This window comes from Brassica napus, chromosome C2 (assembly GCF_020379485.1).
Source record: "Brassica napus cultivar Da-Ae chromosome C2, Da-Ae, whole genome shotgun sequence".
Taxonomy (NCBI): Eukaryota; Viridiplantae; Streptophyta; class Magnoliopsida; order Brassicales; family Brassicaceae; genus Brassica; species Brassica napus.
This window is the reverse complement of record NC_063445.1, coordinates 50,687,876-50,707,934: the sequence shown is the minus strand read 5'-3', so window position 1 is coordinate 50,707,934 and position 20,059 is coordinate 50,687,876. Positions and strand designations below refer to the sequence as shown.

The 20,059-nt window shown below is 33.1% G+C and overlaps 4 protein-coding genes and 1 long non-coding RNA gene across 6 annotated transcripts; 1 reads left to right on the top strand and 4 right to left on the bottom strand.

The window, feature by feature from the left end:
* Positions 1-2,713: 2,713 nt before the first annotated feature.
* Positions 2,714-4,675, bottom strand: BNAC02G36340D. The gene is made up of 2 exons (XM_048746936.1): positions 4,061-4,675; positions 2,714-3,514 (listed from the first exon to the last, which is right to left on the bottom strand). The coding sequence occupies exons 1-2, from the start codon at positions 4,580-4,582 to the stop codon at positions 2,879-2,881; spliced, it is 1,158 nt and encodes a 385-aa protein (XP_048602893.1). The 5' UTR covers positions 4,583-4,675; the 3' UTR covers positions 2,714-2,878.
* Positions 4,676-5,225: 550 nt separating this feature from the next.
* Positions 5,226-10,578, bottom strand: LOC106386918. 2 transcript variants are annotated; one of them, XM_048746938.1, is made up of 3 exons: positions 10,336-10,578; positions 10,136-10,260; positions 5,226-8,036 (listed from the first exon to the last, which is right to left on the bottom strand). In XM_048746938.1, exon 3 carries the CDS (start codon positions 6,858-6,860, stop codon positions 5,859-5,861), a length of 1,002 nt encoding a protein of 333 aa, XP_048602895.1. In that variant the 5' UTR covers positions 6,861-8,036; positions 10,136-10,260; positions 10,336-10,578; the 3' UTR covers positions 5,226-5,858. The 2 variants fall into 2 exon arrangements, with proteins under 2 accessions (XP_048602895.1, XP_048602894.1); XM_048746937.1 differs by having other exon boundaries at positions 10,136-10,410.
* LOC111203546 (glutathione S-transferase T3-like) lies at positions 8,303-9,190 on the bottom strand. The gene has a single exon (XM_022697415.2). It carries the CDS (start codon positions 9,188-9,190, stop codon positions 8,303-8,305), a length of 888 nt encoding a protein of 295 aa, XP_022553136.2.
* On the bottom strand, positions 10,562-18,703 carry LOC106347724 (momilactone A synthase). The gene is given in 5 exon segments (XM_013787312.3): positions 10,562-10,996; positions 11,430-11,792; positions 11,795-11,859; positions 18,281-18,355; positions 18,508-18,703. Coding segments are annotated over 5 exon segments (912 nt in total). The 5' UTR covers positions 18,540-18,703; the 3' UTR covers positions 10,562-10,619.
* On the top strand, positions 11,867-13,460 carry LOC106417879. Its single transcript, XR_001283502.3, has 3 exons — positions 11,867-12,407; positions 12,747-12,842; positions 12,993-13,460. It is a non-coding gene; the product is annotated as an uncharacterized LOC106417879 (long non-coding RNA).
* Positions 18,704-20,059: the final 1,356 nt, after the last annotated feature.

Sequence of the window (20,059 nt, the reverse complement as noted above, 5' to 3'; positions counted from 1 at the left end):
TTAAATATTTAAATATTTGTCGATGTTAACTTTTAAAATTATAAATATTTATTTTAAATAACAAAAATCATATTATCTAATAATGTTAATCTTTACTACCTTAAACCAATGAATTTTTTTTTTTAACTATATAGTTTATTTTAAAAATTAAACAAAAACTAAATGTTTAATTATTTACTTGATAATATAAATCTATGAAGCGAAAAGTTTAATTTTTTAAAAACTTTCTAAATTTGTGAAATGTTACAATATCTTTGAGTATGACAATAAAATAATATTTTACTAATCTTTATATATATAGTTACAATTTTAATAATGAAATAATAATCTGAAAATATATATATATATAGAAGAAGATAGAAATTCATGTGAAAGTTTGAAACAATTTATTTAATGAAAAAATATATCGTAAACTTATTATGTTTTAAAAATTGATAGACACAAATATATTATAATATATACCAATTTAGAATTGAAAACAAAATATTTATATAAAAAAAAATGAAAACAAAACCCGCGCAAGGTTGCGCGGATCGAGATCTAGTTCACATTAATTCTTGCTTATTTGATGTTCTTACGCTAGAGTAGCCTTTACTATTTAATCAAGACGTTCTATACTTGGAACTAGGATAGAATATCTGAATAAATTTTATTAATGCTTTTGAATTTTTAACCAGTAAAATAATGATTAAAATATTTAGTGCAGCAGCTAAAACAAAATTAAAATCCAGTTTATTTTAATATCATCGAGTCTCTCTATCCGTGTAGGTTTAGAACCGAGGTCTGTAAATGAATTTTTGATTATAAAAAAATATTTGAAGACCAAGTGCAAGCAATGCACCCGCCCATGACACATTGCCGGAGGGGACCCCATTATTTTTTTTTATGTAGGTATAAATTTTTTTTGTAAACTATAAATATAATATTTAGTAAAACGAAATTAATTAATACAAATTTAGGAATCTAACTCTATGGAAACAAAATATTATTTCTGTTAATCTGTATAAATTTTTATCAAAATATAGTAAGATAGCATTAAAAAAGTTTCTGTCACGAATATAGACTCTAAATATCAAAATGACTAAAATGTTTCATTAAAGAGGTAAATATACATTTATACCCCTAGAGTTAACTAATCCAAACTTTAGGATTTAGAGTTAAGGGGTGGGGATTTGAGATTTGAGATTTTTTTTTCTTTACAACAAAAAGCTAAAAGAACTAAGCAGATTTCTGATCCAAGAGCCACCTCGTGGGAATCTAATCCACATAAACCATAGCAGCAGGCTGATTTTTAGCACCTCGTGCTAGCTTGCCCGCCATTGTGTTTTGTGCCCTCGGAATATGCTGAATAGTAAAGTGATGAAAAAATTCTTTACATCGCAGAAACTCCTCCATGTGTGTAGTGAACGCTGACCATTCTGTTGGTGTAGACATCATCTTCACCGGTTGAGAGTAGTCAGTTGCAAACACCACTTCTGAGGTTCGTAGGGTCTTCATGCACTCCATCGCCCATATCAAAATTTCACATTCAACATGTAAAGGTGATAGACTTTTGTGAATAGACATTTGGAATTGAGATTTAAAATTTTATAAAAAAAAAAAAAAAAATTTATAAAAATATTCGAATTTGAAAACATATAATCTAAAACTATAATTTTTTTTTTTTTTTTTTTAGTTTTTTTATATATATCTACGGTATTAGAGTTTTTTTACCTATTAAATGAAATATTTTGGTCATTTTTCTCTTTGTGGTCTATTTTTGTGATCAAAACTTGAAAATAGTCTATTTAGGAGAATTACCCAATTATAATTAACTAACAAAATATTATAATCAACAATTAAAGTAGTTACCGTAATGTGAGTTTTTTTGGCATGAGTATACTTTATAAAATAGCTTCAGCAGAGAGGAGCTTTTCAAAATTAAAGTTGTTAACAAATTATTTAAAATCTTCAATGTCTCGAACAAGATTGAATGGTTTAGCTATTTTATGCATCAAAAAAAATATTAGAAAACATTGATTTTGAAACTGTCATACATGATTTTATATGAGTAAAATGAATATCTAGAGTTTGTTGAAAGTGTGAGTTGTTATCCAAATATTTTAAGATTTTTGATTTAGAATTTATTATTTATCCAAAGGTTTAGGGTTCAAAGGTTTAAAATTTAGAGTTTAAAGTTTAGTGTTTTGCTGACGTCGTTAAAAATATTTTTTTTTTTTGCAGTTACTACTATTTTTTATTTATTTTACTTTTTTATTTAAAAAATAAAATATAACTTAACAATATATTTTTTTAAGATATTAAATATAAAATAATAAAATAATATCGGTTGGTGGAGAGTTGGTTAATAGAAGTTCACCTTAAGGGTTAAATCCAACAATAAGGGTTAAATCCAACAATAACTCATATTAATATTAGAAAGTTGGGGAAGCGGGAGGTAGAGCTGGAGAAGGTATGTGTGGGTTAGGTGGTATCTATTGAGAACACAGACAGAGTTCCATGAGAAGACATCTGTCTTGGTGACATATCTGTTGAACAAAGTTGTTCGAGTTTTGTCTATCCATGTGGAGAAGACGAGAAGGAGAACATAGTTATTTTTTACTCGGAACATTCGTTCTTTTTCTCAATTAAGATTTTCCTAATCTCATTCTTAATGTTTGCTTGCAACTATAAAAATCAACGAACAAAAACAAGGAAAAATAACACACAAAGATCAAACTCAATGAATATTTTTTTTTTCATAGTTTCAAAACAAACATTACAAAGAAAAGGACGCGGCATGTCATCTGCATAACTTTCGTTCTTGAACTTACCGCAGATTCATCATTGTATACATATGAAAACTTTTTTTACCAGTAAATAATTTTTTTTTTTCAAACTACAACAATCTAAGATGAGCGGTATCATTCATTCGTTTGATCTGCCACCCATTTCTCCAAGAATGCTGCAACACAGTCACCGAAGAGTCCTCCACACACATCTTATGAGTCATTACCGGACTGCACCCAAGGACTCCGGTCAGAAGACACTTTATAGGCAACGAATGCGTGAAAACCCCAACGCAACTCGAGACCAAGGAAGAAGAAGAAGGATCACTCATGTCAATGTGGTTATGATTAACATCTTCCCTTGGGGATACTCCATCCTCAAGCTCGTGATTGGTCATCACCTGAAGCCTGCTTTTGCCAGATTTCTTCCTTGTAAGACTTGGACGATGCTTGTGAAGCAAGTCCCAGTTGGTCGACGAACCATAACGCTCATGTGTTTCACTGTGATCTGACCTAAGCTTCTCTGCAAGTCCTGAGACTGTACCGTTTAGAAACTGAACCATTCGGAACTCTACTTGTCTAAGTGATTCTCCGGAAGGAGCTGTGAAATCAGGCTGACATCTTTCGATCAAGCTCAGAGTTTCAGGATTGTATATCTCTGATTGATTGCAACCTTCCCAATCTCCTAGACTCATCTCTATAAGTGCGTCTGAGGATTGTACATGCTCCTCTGGAAAACTCATTTCCTGCAAAAACAAAATGCGTTAAAGGCAAAAAGTTTCAGTCTTTAACAACTTAAAAGCTAAACCCAATCATGTTAAAGATAAAGTAAGCTCCTTTAAGCAAACAACAGTGACGAAGACAAGCTCACATCATTACCAAAAGTATTACTTTGAAACAAACTAACACAAGGAGGTGTAATAAGACTATGAGCCGTGTCGGTTAAGACAGCAACAGCCAAGTAATTTCTCAGACAAATGTTGATTCCAATCTCGGACAGCAAAGCCAAGTAATCTCTCTGGCCAATGATTATTCCAATTAAGACAGCAAAAGCCAAGTAATCTCTCAGACAAATGTTGATTCCAATTCAGACAGCAAAAGTCAAGTGATCTTTCAGACCAATGTTGATTCCAATTCAGACAGCAACAGCCAAGTAATTTCTCAGACAAATGTTGATTCCAATCTCAGACAGCAAAAACCAAGTAATTTTTTCAGACCAATGTTGGTTCCAATCTCAGACAGCCTATATATATAGAAGATCTTGTCCGAACATGAGAGACTTTTAAGATTACCTGGCAAACCGAAACGGCCATGGATCTAGCTCGATCCAAAGGCGAGGAGTAAACCGAAGTAAACCGAACACCCTGTGATTTAAAGAACACAGCAAGAGCCCTAGCTTGGCGTTCACCATTAGCGGTGAGGGCAGCGACGTGGCATCTCCCTCCGACGAGATCAGGCCTAAGATTGAGATCGCACTCACCGTGGCTGATGAGATAAACCTCGGTAACAGCACGATCTTCGTCTCCGGAGGCGAGTCGGGAGAAGATAGGAGGAGCGAGGACGTTGTAAGGATCCCAGACTTTGATGGAAGGGCCGATTCGTGGAGTTCCGAGAGATGATAGCTGTGGAGAGAGCGGCGAGGCTGAAGCGTGGCAAGGTAGCATCTCGGGCTCTTGCTCGAGGACTCTCTTCACTAGGAGGTTGTCTAGCTCTCTTGGATTCGATCTGCTGTTGTCGTCTTCCTCTTCTTCTTCACCATCTGTTTGCTCCTCTTCTTCATCGTCTCCCACTTGAGTAGACTGTTGCGCCCCCATCTTTTTTTTTTTTTTTGTTATAGAGTTGGAGTTTCGCAAGAAGCGAAGATGTTTTTCTTGTTTTAGCTTAAAGCGATCACATCATTTACAGCTACTTTCTTTCAGATCTAGCAGCCAGAGCAAGTACCATCCACGTAAGACAGCGTGTAAAATTTTGGACTCGGCCCAATTCGTAAAGAACTCTTAACCGGGTAGGCGAAGCGTGTTGAATTTGGGTTTGATTTGGTTTGGGGTTTTCAGATTTTTGGTTTGCTCTTTCCAAATTCAATGCGGCTCAGTTTGTATTTGGGTTCTAGGATCCAATCCGAATTTAAACTGAACCGAACCAAAAAAATTATGCATAACCGAAAATATTCAAAATATAAACATGTAATCAAAATATTAATTATGTTAATATTTAATTATTTATATGCATCTAAATATTCAAACTGTAAATACAAATTCAAATATATTAGTTGTTTTAAATATTTTGAAGACAATATATTTGAACATAAAATTTGGATTCTATATCTGGATTTTTTAGTTCTTCAAATAAAAATTCTAACCAATTGAACCAAAACTAAAAAAAAATATATGGTGGGTATCACAATCAATAATATTCCAAAGTAAGGTTTACTCGGTTTGTGAATCATGGTTCTTTTATTCGGTAATCCAAATTGCATGAACTTGAATCTCGGTTTCGGTAAATCCAACCTAACCAAACCGGAATTTCATTTTATTTGTTTTAGAGCATTTTTATCGCGTCCATTTTAGCGTCTCTAAAGTGGGCAGAATAAGAGATGTCTGTTGTGTGTTTTTTTTGCACTGTTCGCGGACTCCACCGACACTTGCGCTTTTTAATTTATTTTTTTTTAATCAGAAAAAAAATTTAAAAAATAAAAAATAAAATATAAGAAACCCTCTTAACAGGGTATATGGGATAAAGATGCTCTTAGGCCATCCTCATTGCTAGGACTTTAATTGCATATCTTAGATTAGTTTATTAATATAATTAGATTAAGAGATTTTGTTAAGATACTTGATTAAAAGTGGAGATTATTGGTAGATACTTTTGTAGGTTCTTAGCTAAATAGTAATTTTTTTTTTATTTTGTAAATTTTTTTGGAAGGACTTTATAACAAAACATATAACATTAAACATAAGAAAATAACAAAGTTGAACAAAAATTAAAAAAAAAAGATTACAAAGTTGAAAAAAAAAATGCATAAAAGCATCTTTTTTATTCAATTCATAGAAACTTAAACATGAAATCTTAATTTTCAAACCCAAATTGATCTCATATATGTTCGATCAAATCAAGTTTTAATTGTCTATGGATTGGTCTACCCCGAACTTTTGCCCGACGATCAAGTGTATTGAAAAGCTCGGTAGGCATCTTGACGCAAAAATAAATATCCTCATCTTGAAACGTCTCATCTTGAGTCTGTGTACGTCGTTCATCTTCGACAATCATATTATGGAGTATGATACATGCTCTCATAATATTTGCTATCTTAGATTTATCCCATAAATTAGATGGATTTTTAATAACGGCGAATCTAGCTTGCATGACTCCAAAGGCACGCTCAACATCTTTTCGGACAGATTCTTGGGTTTTAGCAAATAGTGAATGTTTTGGACCTTGTGGTAGTTGGATAGATTGAATAAATGTCGCCCATTCCGGACAAATACCATCCGTGAGATAGTAGGCGAAATCGTACTCCCTTCCGTTGACATTGAAGTTGACTTGAGGAGCTATTCCTTTAATAATGTCATCAAAAACAGGTGATCGATCTAGAATATTAAGATCGTTCATAGTACGTGGAGCTCCAAAAAATGCGTGCCATATCCATAGGTCATAAGAAGCTACGGCCTCCAACACAATTGTTGGTTTATCGGTTCCTCGTGAATACACACCTTTCCAAGCGGTGGGGCAATTCTTCCACTCCCAATGCATACAATCGATGCTTCCAATCATCCCGGGAAATCCACGTTCTTCTCCTTTAGCGAGTAGTCTTTCAAGATCCTCCACTGTTGGACGTCTTAGGTATTCATCTCCAAACAAGTGGATAATTCCCGCGGTAAATTGGTGCAAGCATTTTCGAGCTGTGGTTTCACCAAGTCTTACATATTCGTCAACTGTATCAGCCCCACCACCATATGCTAATTGACGAATGGCTGCAGTGCATTTTTGGAGCGGTGATAGACTTGACCTTCCGACTGCATCTTGTGTTGGAGCAAAATAAGCTACTTCCGTAGAGAGACGATGCACAATACGCAGGAACAATGACTTGCTCATTCGAAACCGTCACCGGAATATATTGGGAGGGTATGTAGGAGTTTCAAAAAAATAATCATTCCACAGGTTGATGTGGCCTTCTTCCCGGTTTCTCTCAATAAATATACGTTTTTTACGCTCTTTCGGTTCGGGAAAAGTATCTGGGATTTCTAATAATTCTTCAAAAAGGGATTCAAATTCAACATCATCATCTTTGTGATAATGATAATGAGAAGAAGAAGCCATTTTAAAAAAAAAAAAAATGAATGGGGAGGAAATGTTTGGAAAGAGAGTTCAAGAGAGATGAGTTGTGGTGAAGGTAATGAGAGAAGATGTTATATTTTTATAGCACACAATGTTTCCCTTCTGATATTTCCCTATAAACTCCTGTGATGTTAATAGTTTTGAAGTCTTGTGACACCAGATTTGTGTTGTTAGTTTCTTCTGACAGTTGCTTGCTTGTTTTGTTGTGTTGTTTCATGTGTTTATATGTTTCTAACTCCCGTGATCACAACACCATACCGACATGAGAGAAGTAAAATACATACAAATACTCTTTATTACAAAACAGCATACGGACAAGTAGTTAACAAATTACAGCTTTCCGACATGAACAACCATTACAGCTAAAATACATAAGCAGTCTACTTAAACATGACCATCATCCCCATTACGACTAAACAACAACCATGAAAGCAACAACCATTTCAAACCGATTGGTAAACACTGGATTCTTGTTACTTAGCTTAGAAACCATCTCCTCTAGTTTAGCCACCTTCTGCTCAGTCACATAGTCACCCATAAGGGTAAGAGAATCTACCTTTTGAGCCAGTTCGAGGGTGTGTAAATCCCTTGCTTTCATCTCTTCCATAACGGCGACATCCCACCACTTCCAAACATGGCAGTCGCCATCATCAACATTTGCGCAGGTGTAGTATAGTCTACCTGGATGATTTCGAGAATGAGAGCTTGCGACAAGGGGTTGACGACCACAGTAACATATATGCGGGATTCCAAACTCCACCTCAGGTTGAGGCGGGTAATGAACCTACTCAGCAATGTTGTCTCTTATTTCTTCTTGATCCCGACGAATAAGATCGGCTGTCTCGTCGTAGCCACTGGATACTGTGTGCCCACCAAACGTATCTGATTGTGATGGCTGACTATAGCTGTAATCAAGTCCCATTGTTACTTAACCTGCAAAAAAAATTGTAAAAAATATTAGTAAATTATACACACTGAAGATACAAAGTAAGAAACAGATTGACCATTAAAAAATTTATTTGAACCACAACTGAAGCTTTAGCATAAATATTAGAAGGGAACAGAGTCAACATACAAATTAAGTAAGCAACAGACATGAAGCAACTACCAGAAACATGAAGCAACGAGCATAAACATATTGAACATACAAACAAAGCAACAGATAAAACCATAGAACACATTATTTGAACACATCATTCTCAGAAATACTGGAGGAGTAGTTTGTTCTTGGCAACATCTTCAGACTCAATTAGGGGTTCTTTTTTCGAAAGGAGAGTGTCTAGTATAGCCAACTTTGACAGTTTTTCCTTCATAGCCAAATCCTCCTTCTTGATCTCCCAAATGGTCTTATAATCATCGAGAGCCTTCCCTGAACCATTATTCCTTCTTGCTTTTGCAGCCTTGATCCCTTCAGGCCGTATCTGATGATCATCGACATTGACACTTGAAGATTGTGCGGATTCGTCACCAGTTTTCCTCTTTGTAGGGCCAGTAGCTTTGGGAGTGTTGAGGTTGATCCATTTCTGTTCATACCTCAACACACACCATGCGTGCTCAAGGTTAAATTTAATGTTGTAATCACTATAGAAAATTTCATGAGCGGCCTTCAGAACATCATTCTCACCCTGACCACTACTTTGTTGTCTCTCTGCAGCTGCAAAGGCCCTACAAAATTTGTTTGTGAGATCATTGATCTTGTGCCACCTCTGCTTACAGTTGAGATGCATCCTCCTGTCACCACTCGCTTTAGCATGCGGAGTTTCTGCAATGTATTCTCCAACGCGCTCCCAGAAAGTCCCTCCCTTTTGGTCATTACCAACTATAGTATCCTTAGAAGTGTTTAACCAGACACTTATTAGAACCTCGTCATCGGCAGAGCTCCATTTTCTTCTCTCCCTATGCTGGGCTGGTGTGTCTTCTTGGGGACTTGGAGCCTCAGATTGTTGTGAACTAAAGGGAGGGATATCTGAAGCTCCAATGTTCATACTAGAAGTAAAACTCTCATAAGGAAAGTTTCCCTGTAGAACACTCTCATTTTGACTGTTGAGAAGTCCTACATAGCTAGAGGAATTACTATATGGATGCATCGAATCGATAAATACAAGAACAGAGAAGGGAGTAATGAAGAGAAGCCGGAATGGTTACTTGTTTTAGGAAAGAAGAGAGAAACAAGATGATGGAGATTATATGACAGAAAGGAGGATGAGTTTCGTTAAATAGGTGAAACTTTAAGTGTAATAAGTTCCAATACTAAAGACTAACCATAAACTACCAATGTCTAATCAAAAGTTATTACACTTTACACAACTACAAAGCTTTCAAGTTTACAGGTTCATTAAACCAAAACGTGATTTGGTTTGAACTTTCAAACAAACTACACTAAGATAAAGCAAAATTTGGTTACAAACAAACTAAACTTCAATTAAATTAAAAGGTGAATTTGGTTTCAAACTAAACAACACTTCGCAAGCATTAACCACCACAGTAAGATGGTACAAAAGCAGAGCTAACATTAAAAACAATAGTCGTCTAGCAATGTATTTTGATAGCAAATGGTACAAAAGCAGAGCTAACATTAAAAACAATAGTCGTCTAGCAATGTATTTTGATAGCAAACAATACGGAAGAGTAATCTATAACAATGTCAGAAAAGACGATTCACTTTATTACAATGTATGCACATATCAATTCATAATCAACACTAAAGTATCATCGCAAATTCATTATATAGTCAGTCTTGCAATGTATTTACAGAAAAAAAAATCAACACTAAAATATCATCGCAAATTCATTATCATCGCAAATTCATTACAATCCTGCAATGTATTCCCAGGAAAAAAAAAATCAACACTAAAGTATCATCGCAAACCGTTTCACAGACGAGAAAGACGAACCATGATCAGATAGCAAACCCTAAATCTAGACTAATTTTCAATTTAAATTACTCATAGACAAACCATACAATCACAAACCGAAATCGTATAATCGCACAAAAATCCTCTAAAATCTCAAAACGGAGGAGGAACACATACCTTGTTTTGGGCTATGCACCGAGAGGATTTCGATTTGGGCTATCACCGAGAGGACATGCACTGAGAGGATTTCGACGCTTGACATGCACGGAGAGGATTTCGATTTGCGCAATCAACGAGAGGACCTAGCAACAGATTGATGTGGAGTGATCAGAATGAAGGAGAGGATGAGGATTTGGGCATGGACGTCTACGGCGAACCTATGGCGATTCTTTCGCCGACGAGCTCTCAACAAGAAGAAGAAGGAAATGAGAAGACCGAAACGCGACTTTCCCTTCCTCGAACCCTAAAGCCAATATGCAGCTGTCACCTGCCACTTAAGGACGTCCGCCCAAACTTCTTAATTAAGGCCCGTTAGTAAACATTTCCCGTGTTTTTGATTTATTATTCGACCCAAAAAGGCTAAGAAGTAGCGATAATGATGCCCTTAGCTTATTATTCCTTATTTATATTATTATATCGTTACAAATCAAACTATAATGATTCATGAATCAGAAGGAAAAGGAAAACCAGCGATTTTGAAAGCAGTCATGCCGCCATCAACGACTAAGTTATGCCCTGTAACATATTTACCGTCGTCGGATGCCAAATACAGAGCAGCTTTAGCCACGTCAGCTTCTTCGCACTCTGCTCCTTTTAACTCACCCATCCCTTTCACTGTTTCCCGGAGCTTTTCCTCCGTCGCCGTGGGGAACACTTTCCGAAGGTAACGGAGAGCGAGCGGCGTCGCCACCGTACCCGGTGAGATACAGTTGATACGCACGCCGTGTTCGCAGAGCTCGCTCGCCGCCGATTTCACTATCCCGGGGATTGTAAATTTGGAGATTGTGTATGAATGTGGAGCCAGCCCTCCAATCACGCCTGCATTATTTGATTTGATGTGTAATAAAAGTCAACAATACTGAGCGTTAACCAGATATTGGTGAGAGAGAAACAAAAACATAACAAAACTGAGCTTAAATCGGGAGTTTTAACTATCTTTAATCATCTCTTAAATACGATAAGCTAAAAATGATACATATCAAGAACATTTTCACTCGTATGTTATCTTATGTGCAGTGAAACTATATGAGATTAAGATCAAACCGAGCTTTGTAACATAACGTCATATATATTGTGCTAGCTGTCATATTATAAACTTGATTCAAACTCAGAAACGTGTCCTAGTTAAACCATTATAATGACACGATTAATAGGTTTAGACCCACTCTACCTATAGTGAATAAATGCTTCCTTTTAGTTTATAATATAACGATATTTCGAAATAATCCAAAGTTTTAATTAATATCAATACCTGCTACGCTTGAAGTGCATAAAATACATCCCGATCCAGCGGGAATCATAACTTTGGCGGCGTGTTTAATGCCGGAGACAACGCCAATAACGTTAATCCTCATCACATTCTCGAACTCCTTCATATCAAGCTCCGATATGCTCGCCGGAATCGTGGGCCCGACAATCCCGGCATTGTTATACATCACGTCAAGCTTTCCATGCCGCTCCACCGTCGTTTCAACGGCTCTGGCTATATCCGCCTCCACCGTGACGTCGCAGACCATAAACTCAGCCGCCACCCCTAGCTCCTTAGCGGCTTTGAAACCGCCCTCCTCATCTGAATCGACGATCACGACTCGAGCACCGTGTCGGATAAACTCGCCGCCGTGGCTTTTCCAAGCCCGCTTGCACCGCCGGTTATGAGAGCTACTTTGCCTTCTAGCTTCTTGCTGCATAAACATGCATATATTTGGATCATTTCTTAGATTCAAGAAAATGGAAAAAAAAACAAGGGGAATTGCCGCTAATACCACTTTTCTAATACCACTTTTCAACATTACACTTTTCAAATTTACCATTAAAATTTTAATGGCTAAAGTACCATTATACCCCTCATTTCATTAATTTAACCTAGATCTATTCTTCTCCAAATGTCTGTCACGAGATGAAAATGAGATCAAATTGAGACGAGCTCCAACGAGATCTCCGGCAAACTCGGTGATCTCCGGCGAATTCGGCGATCTCCGGCGAACTTGGCGATCTCCGGCGAACTCGACGATCTCCGACGAACTCGACCGGATTGGGAGAGCGTGGCGGCGAGTGGACATCCCGCCGTTCCTCCGCCGGCATTATGTAGTCGTAGTAATCCTCTGATGCTAAATCGGTCACGTTCGTCACGAATCGCATGCCGAGAAGTTCTCCGGCAAAGCTGACAGACCCGACAAGCTCAGACGAACGAGACGATCTCTCTCCCAACGCCTAAGAAACACTAACAAAGGTAAGATGATAGTATGGTGATTTTTGCCTCTTTCTGTAATTTTAGCTTGATTTATCAAAATCGATATGTTTCTAAGAAAGAAGACGAAGTTTTTCAAGTGAAGTTTTCAGATCTCAAATTTATAAGATCTTATAAATTGGGTCCTTTCAAATCTTACTGTTGATCTGTTAGCAATCAAAAGACACAAAGCTTAACGTAAGAGTACAATTATTGATTTGGTTGATTTATTGTCATAGTTTTCAGATTTATATAATTATTTAATTCATGAGAAGGTACTAACCTAAGAGTATAATTATTCTATGATTACTTCTTCTCTTGGTTGATTTGGTGATGTTGCAGAGAATTACAAATGTGTGTTGTCAGCTTTTGGATTTAAAGGATGTTGTGGAGAATATGTGTGGTGATATGCATATCTAAGTATCTCACTTCCTTAAGGTAATACAATGCTACTATTTGTAGTTTGACTAGCAATGTTTTAGTATGTACAATATATGAGGTGGAACGTTGGTGTTTTGGTAGTGTAACGTTCTATTTATACTTTGTGAGTTTATTTTTTATGTCTTGTTTTATGTATAATATCTACAGAAGCAGTGGAGATGAATGATGAGTTTGTTGAGTTACGAAAGCATACTATTTTTGAATCTTATTTTTGGAAGTGAATGCTGATGCGTAGAAATAATATGTGACTGGCTTTTGTTCAGATTTTGAAAATTTACGAGGTTGGTGAGCTGTTTGAAGAGGCAAGAGAGACTCTGAAGAAGAATGTGGTTTGTGCTATCAAAGAATTACGTATTTATAACGCTTTATAAAAGTTGCAGAGTTGGCTTCTTAGTATATTCTTTTCTCTCATCTTATTTAGACATCTCTTATACTAAAACAATTGTATCTCTCTTTTAGTAGTTGCATAGTTGAAGATATTAGTTGGACATGTAAGTGAGTTTGGTTTCAATTGTTTCTTTTATAGAAGAGTGAGATATGGAGAAGCCTTGATATTCTCAGACTATGTTAAAGCAATATATCCCTTGTTGAAGGACGTGGCTCTTTCACCAGATATGTCTTTTTTGTGTTGATTGTCTTTTGGAGGGATTTTAGAAAAATTACCTTATAAGCCATTGTAAATAAATTTATAAACGCTTATAAATCACTTTGAGTTTTTTACACTCATTCTGCCTAGCATTCCTCACAAGACTTCTCAAGTTCAAACATTTATGTGTTTTGTATAGACATATACAATCAACTCTTGTTTAAAAACTTCTTAATAAAAACTTATAAATCGTCGAGTTGTACTTTTAACAATAGACTTATAAATAACTTATATGTTCTTGTAAATAGTTTAATACACCCTTTTAAATAGTTTTATAAACCTGTATAAATAGTCATATACTTTTGTAAAGAGATGATGATACGTGGCAGATTGTGAGGCACATGAGGACAGCAAGCAAGACTCCACCGCTTCAGAAATTTTACATAATTTTATAAATTATTTTATAATCCTTTATTATGGTGTATAAACTTTATAAATTATTTTTATAAGCCCTTATAAAATATTTACATACTCTTGTAAACCCTTATATATTATTATACAAACCATTATAAATTATTTTATAAGGCTTTCATAAAGTTTTTATAAACCCTTATTAATAGTATACATACCTCTTATAAATTATTTATAAACTTTCATAACTTTTTTATACACATTTATAAATGATTTATAGATCTTATAACTTGTTTTATATGTCTTTATTAATGGTTTATATACTCTTACAAATAATTTTACAAACCCTTATAAGGCTTTGTAAAGAGATGATGATACGTGACAGATTCTAAGGCACATGTGGACAGCAAGCACGGCTCCACCGCTTCAGAAATTTTACATATCCTTATAAATTGTTTTATTATAATCCTTTATAATGGTGTATAAACTTTATAAATTATTTTTATAAACCCGTATACATTATTATACAAACCACTATAAATTATTTTATACGGCTTTCTAAATGGTTATAGACTCTTTTAGTTGATTTATAAACCTATACAACTCTTATAATACCCCTTATAAATTGAATATAATATTTCATAAAGTTTTTATAAACTCTTATTAATAGTATACATACCCCTTATAAATTATTTATAAACTTTCATAACTTTCTTATAAACATTTATAAATGGTTTATAGATTTTATAACTTGTTTTATATGCATTTATTAATGGTTTATAAACTCTTACAAATAATTTTACAAATCCTTATAAATTTTAAGGAGATGATGATACGTGACAGATTCTGAGGTACATGTGGACAGCAATCAAGATTCCACCGCTTCAGAAATTTTAAATTCCCTTATAAATCATTTTATAATATTTTATAATGGTGTATAAACTTAATAAATTATTTTTATAAACCCGTATACATTATTTACATACCCTTATAAACCCTTATAAATTATTATACAAACCATTATAAATTGTTTTATAAGGCTTTCTAAATGGTTTTAGACTCTTTTAGTGGATTTATAAACCTATACAACTCTTATAATACCTATTATAAATTGAATATAATCTTTTATACAGTTTTTATAAATTCTTATTAATAGTATACTTACCCCTTATAAATTATTTATAAACTTTCATAACTTTCTTATAAACATTTATAAATGGTTTATAGATTTTATAACTTGTTTTATATGCATTTATTAATAGTTTATAAACTCTTACAAATAATTTTACATATCCTTATAAGGATTTGTAAGGAGATGATGATACGTGGCAGATTCTGAGGTACATGTGGACAGCAATCAAGACTCCACCGCTTCAGAAATTTTAAATTCCCTTATAAATCATTTTATAATATTTTATAGTGGTGTATAAACTTAATAAATTATTTTTATAAACCCGTATACATTATTTACATACCCTTATAAAACCTTATAAATTATTATACAAACCATTATAAATTGTTTTATAAGACTTTCTAAATGGTTTTAGACTCTTTTAGTTGATTTATAAACCTATACAACTCTTATAATACCTCTTATAAATTGAATATAATCTTTCATACAGTTTTTATAAACTCTTATTAATAGTATACATACCCCTTATAAATTATTTATAAACTTTCATAACTTTCTTATAAACATTTATAAATGGTTTATAGATTTTATAACTTGTTTTATATGCATTTATTAATAGTTTATAAACTCTTACAAATAATTTTACATATCCTTATAAGGCTTTGTAAAGAGATGATGATACATGGCAGACTCTGAGGTACATGTGGACATCAATCAAGACTCCACCGCTTCAGAAATTTTAAATTCCCATATAAATCATTTTATAATATTTATAATGGTGTATAAACTTAATAAATTATTTTTATAAACCCATATACATTATTTATGTACCCTTATAAACCCTTATAAATTATTATACAAACCATTATAAATTGTTTTATAAGGCTTTCTAAATTGTTATAGACTCTTTTAGTTGATTTATAAACCTATGGAACTCATATAATACCCTTATAAATTGAATGTATGCTTTCATAACGTTTTTTATAAACTTTTATAAATTATTTACATTCATCAATAATCATAGATCTAACCCCATTGGTTGATATGAGAAAGTGAACCATAGATCTACTCCCATTCATCAATAATCTTATTTGCATAAGGTTCTCCTGAAAATTGAATGTTATTCTTTCTAGCTAGTTCTACAACACTTCCGCAAGGTGTGAATTCTCAATTTCACTAAATTCCTCCTTACCTAAAATACAAAAAATCATTTTCAACATAATTCATATTTGAACGTTGGATGATCAGTTTTGGCTTGTCTGGTAGCTCTGTTGAAGTATCACAATACCTCGTAGTTAACTTCAAAATTGTGCAGAATTTATAAACCTTATAAATTATTTAACAAACTTTATAAACTGTCTTATAACTTCAAATGTTGAATCCTCAGCAAGAATCACAACCTGTAAGTATTTTTTCGGATTTTGTTGTTTTGATCTAAGAGAAAGAGTTATCTATTAATATTCTGATATAAGAAAAAAATTTCTAATAGTGAACATTGAGTTTTTGAAAATTTATAACTCTTTATAAATCGAAGTTATTTAGTAATGTAATTGACATGTTCAGTTCCCGACACTCATAAAAGAAGCATATGTTCAAGCTTATATGAGAGCCACAACTCTGCCATCACACATTTTCTTTGATCTACAATGTTAATCATCAAATTCATCATTGTCTCTTGTTTTTTTTTCTAAAGTCTTATTGACCAACCATTGACATTTTTTAGTTTCTTCTTGTGTCTTAGATTGCAGTCTGTTTCTTTTAGCAGCGATAAAAAATATGATATAACGCAAGTGAAGGCTCCACCTCAGCTGCAGAAAACGATGTGTTAAGTAACTCAATCAACTAAAAGACAATTTAGAAAGGCTTATAAGACAGTTTATAAAGTTTGTTAAATAATCAACTGCACCTCGCCTCACCGTCCTCGCCATCTCCTCCACGACCCTCCACGGAAACAGAGCATCATCAAGATGCGCAGTAAACGCGAAATCAAACGCACCGTCGAAAAATGAAGGTTATGAGGATCAGCTCTTCTCTCGAGAGGAAGCGAATCCACCGACTCCACGGCGGTAACGTCAGATAACTCGATCTGGGCCATCGCCATCGGAGCGTGTCCGGTGCCGGCGGAGAGGCAGAGAGCTTTGGTGTGGTTGCGAAGCAATCCGAGATCGCAGAATCGGAGGAAGTAAGAGGAGAAGGAGGAGAGACGCGATATCCAAGCCTTGGTTAGGGACGGAGGAGAAGGAGGAGAGACGGTGGATCTCCGGTGAATCGGAGACAGAGAAGAAGAAAAAAGATCGAGAGAAAGAGAGAGGAAGAAAAGAGGATCGCGAGAGAGAGAGAGAGATAAAGTTAGGGCTAATATGGTCTTTTGGTCTTTAATGAAAAGTGTATTTGTGAAAATATCTCCATACTAGTGGTATACTTGAAATGTGGTACTAAAGAAAGTGTAGAAGTAAAATTTCCCCAAAAAACAATAACTTATGAAGTTTTTAAAAAGAAACTTATTTGCATTTTGATTCTTACAATTACACATCACATTTATAATTCTTAAATATTTTCTCATTTATCGTATTAATTTTTAAAAATTTAATATCTCATAAGAAATTGATTTTTTTTCATAAACTTAAGTCTTACACATAAAATTAAATAAAAATTTAAAATAAGATTTAAAATATTTATTTTCCTCTTTTACTTTCTTGTTCAGATCTAATGTATTTACAAGTTTAAGATCACATGATTTCAATCATTTTTAGTTTCTGATCTACAAATTAAAAATATAAAGATTCATTTTTATTTCGAAATACACTAGTTGATCATATAAACATTACGAAAATAGTTTTATGGAATAATATGGTATTTTTTTTGAAGTTTAATATTAATTATGTTATTTCTATTTTTATTTTTATTTTAATATAACATTTTATTAGTTAATACTATTGTAATATTTTTATATATGTGCTTAGTTATTTACAAAAATTTTATGAATTTAAATTAATTATGACAAATATAAGGACCATAAGATAAAATATAAATAGTTTTTAAGTTAAGTTTGAAGTTTTGTTTTTCGGAGAAGAACCCTTTTAAACTTCAAATATAGAGATTTAGAAACTTCGTAATAGAATGTCTTTCTGAAGATGCTCTAAGTTGACGTACTAATTAGTAATTACCATCAATTGATGAAGACCCATTGAGTTAACTTTTTGCTAATTTTATGCTCTTTTCGATGTGAAATTTGAAAATTATAAATTGATTTTGTCCGAAGAAAATCCATGAATGAGAAACACATATATATAAGAATGAACTTGCCTCGTACAAGTACAACCTCTACCACCACCTGTGGAGTAAGCGGCTGATGCTGTGGCTGGTGGCCGTTTAATGGTTCTGACAAAAGAAAGAAACTAAAAGTTAAGCTGTTTTTTAGATCTTCTAAAAAGCTGATGTAATTAAAATGTTTGAAACAACTTAGTAATTATTAAGTTTACAAAAGAAAAACTTAGTAATTGTAACTGAGAGATGATAGCAGTTCTAATTACCTCGCGATGGATCTGATCAGTAAGGCCGCCATGGATAACTGCTTCTTTTGAGATCCTTAATAATATGAGAGTTTCTAGGATTGGTATTTGACTCGATGACAGAATTGCGGTCCTCGGATACAAGTGGCCACAAACAAAACTAAAATTGGAGGTCCACATTTATTAGAAGAAATACAAAAAAATTAAAAATGGTGAAGGAAATAGGAAAGAAACAATAAAAGTTTATACTAAATTAAAATTTATATTAAATGCAGGTCCAACAATATCACGTGTTTTGTCATTATTGTTGTTTTATATACACTATCTACTTTCCTATAAATACTTCAAAATTTTAATTATATAATATACGAGGAATTTTTAATTAAAATAATTTAGTTATAATGGTTAACTAGTAATATGTTTTTAAAGAAATTAATAAATGAAATACTTTTTGCTGTGGTATTTTAGAAAAATAAGTGTAATAAATATGAGTGTATATTAATAATTTCATGAAAATATATTAGCTTTTTATATATAAGTATTTTGTAATTTTCTGTATTAATCTTTAGTGCTTCAAAATACTTTGTAATAATAGGGTATTACGTTTTACATTTGGGAAAAATATACATATGAATATTTGATAGTAGTATCTCATTTAACTCATCATTACCTTTTGAAAACTGAAATCAAATTTGTTTTTTAATTTTATTTATTTTGAGAACTTTTTTTCTTTGCTTTGAATCTCTAACAGTACATAAACCAAATGACTATTATTTAAAAATATAATCAAATATATAAGAGATCTAATATACTTTAATATTAGTGCAATGGATGCGTTATAATCTAGAACAAAGAGTATATATAAAGCATACTTTGCATATTTTTGACAAAATATTTCTGAAAAAAAACATGCATAAATCATTTTAAATAAACTCATATCCTCAAAAGTGATGTCTCGTAATCAAGAAAAAAAATTATGAAGTATACTTTGCTTATACTTTTTCCGTTTCATTTTACTTGTCGTTCTAGATTTCAACACACAGATTAATAAAACATTTAAGTTTATCTATTTACTATATAAAAACATCATTACCGATACACCTAACCAGATTTCAACCAATAGAAAAATAGATTAGAATAAAAAGTCAATAAATTTTGCATTGAAATCATAAAACGATATTAATTTTGAAACGAAAATTTTACTCTAAAACGACATCTAATTAGAAACGGAGGAGGTACTATTTAGCAACCATTTTTTACAAAGACTTAATTTTATCTCATGTACATATATAATAATTTTATTTTTCATATGCACCATGAAAAGAACTTCTACACAAATTCATTAATTATTTAACTTATGTGGTATTTGAAAGCCTGAAATTACATGAAATACAACTTATTTTGGAAGGTTGTAGTAACAAAAATAATGTTTGATTTTTAATTTTCCACTTGACAATACAATAATTATATTAATAATTCATATTCCTATATGTTTTTATTATGTTGGTTTATGTATATTTTATTATGTTTAGAAATATATAACTTCGATTCAAAACTACACAAAGCTACTCAT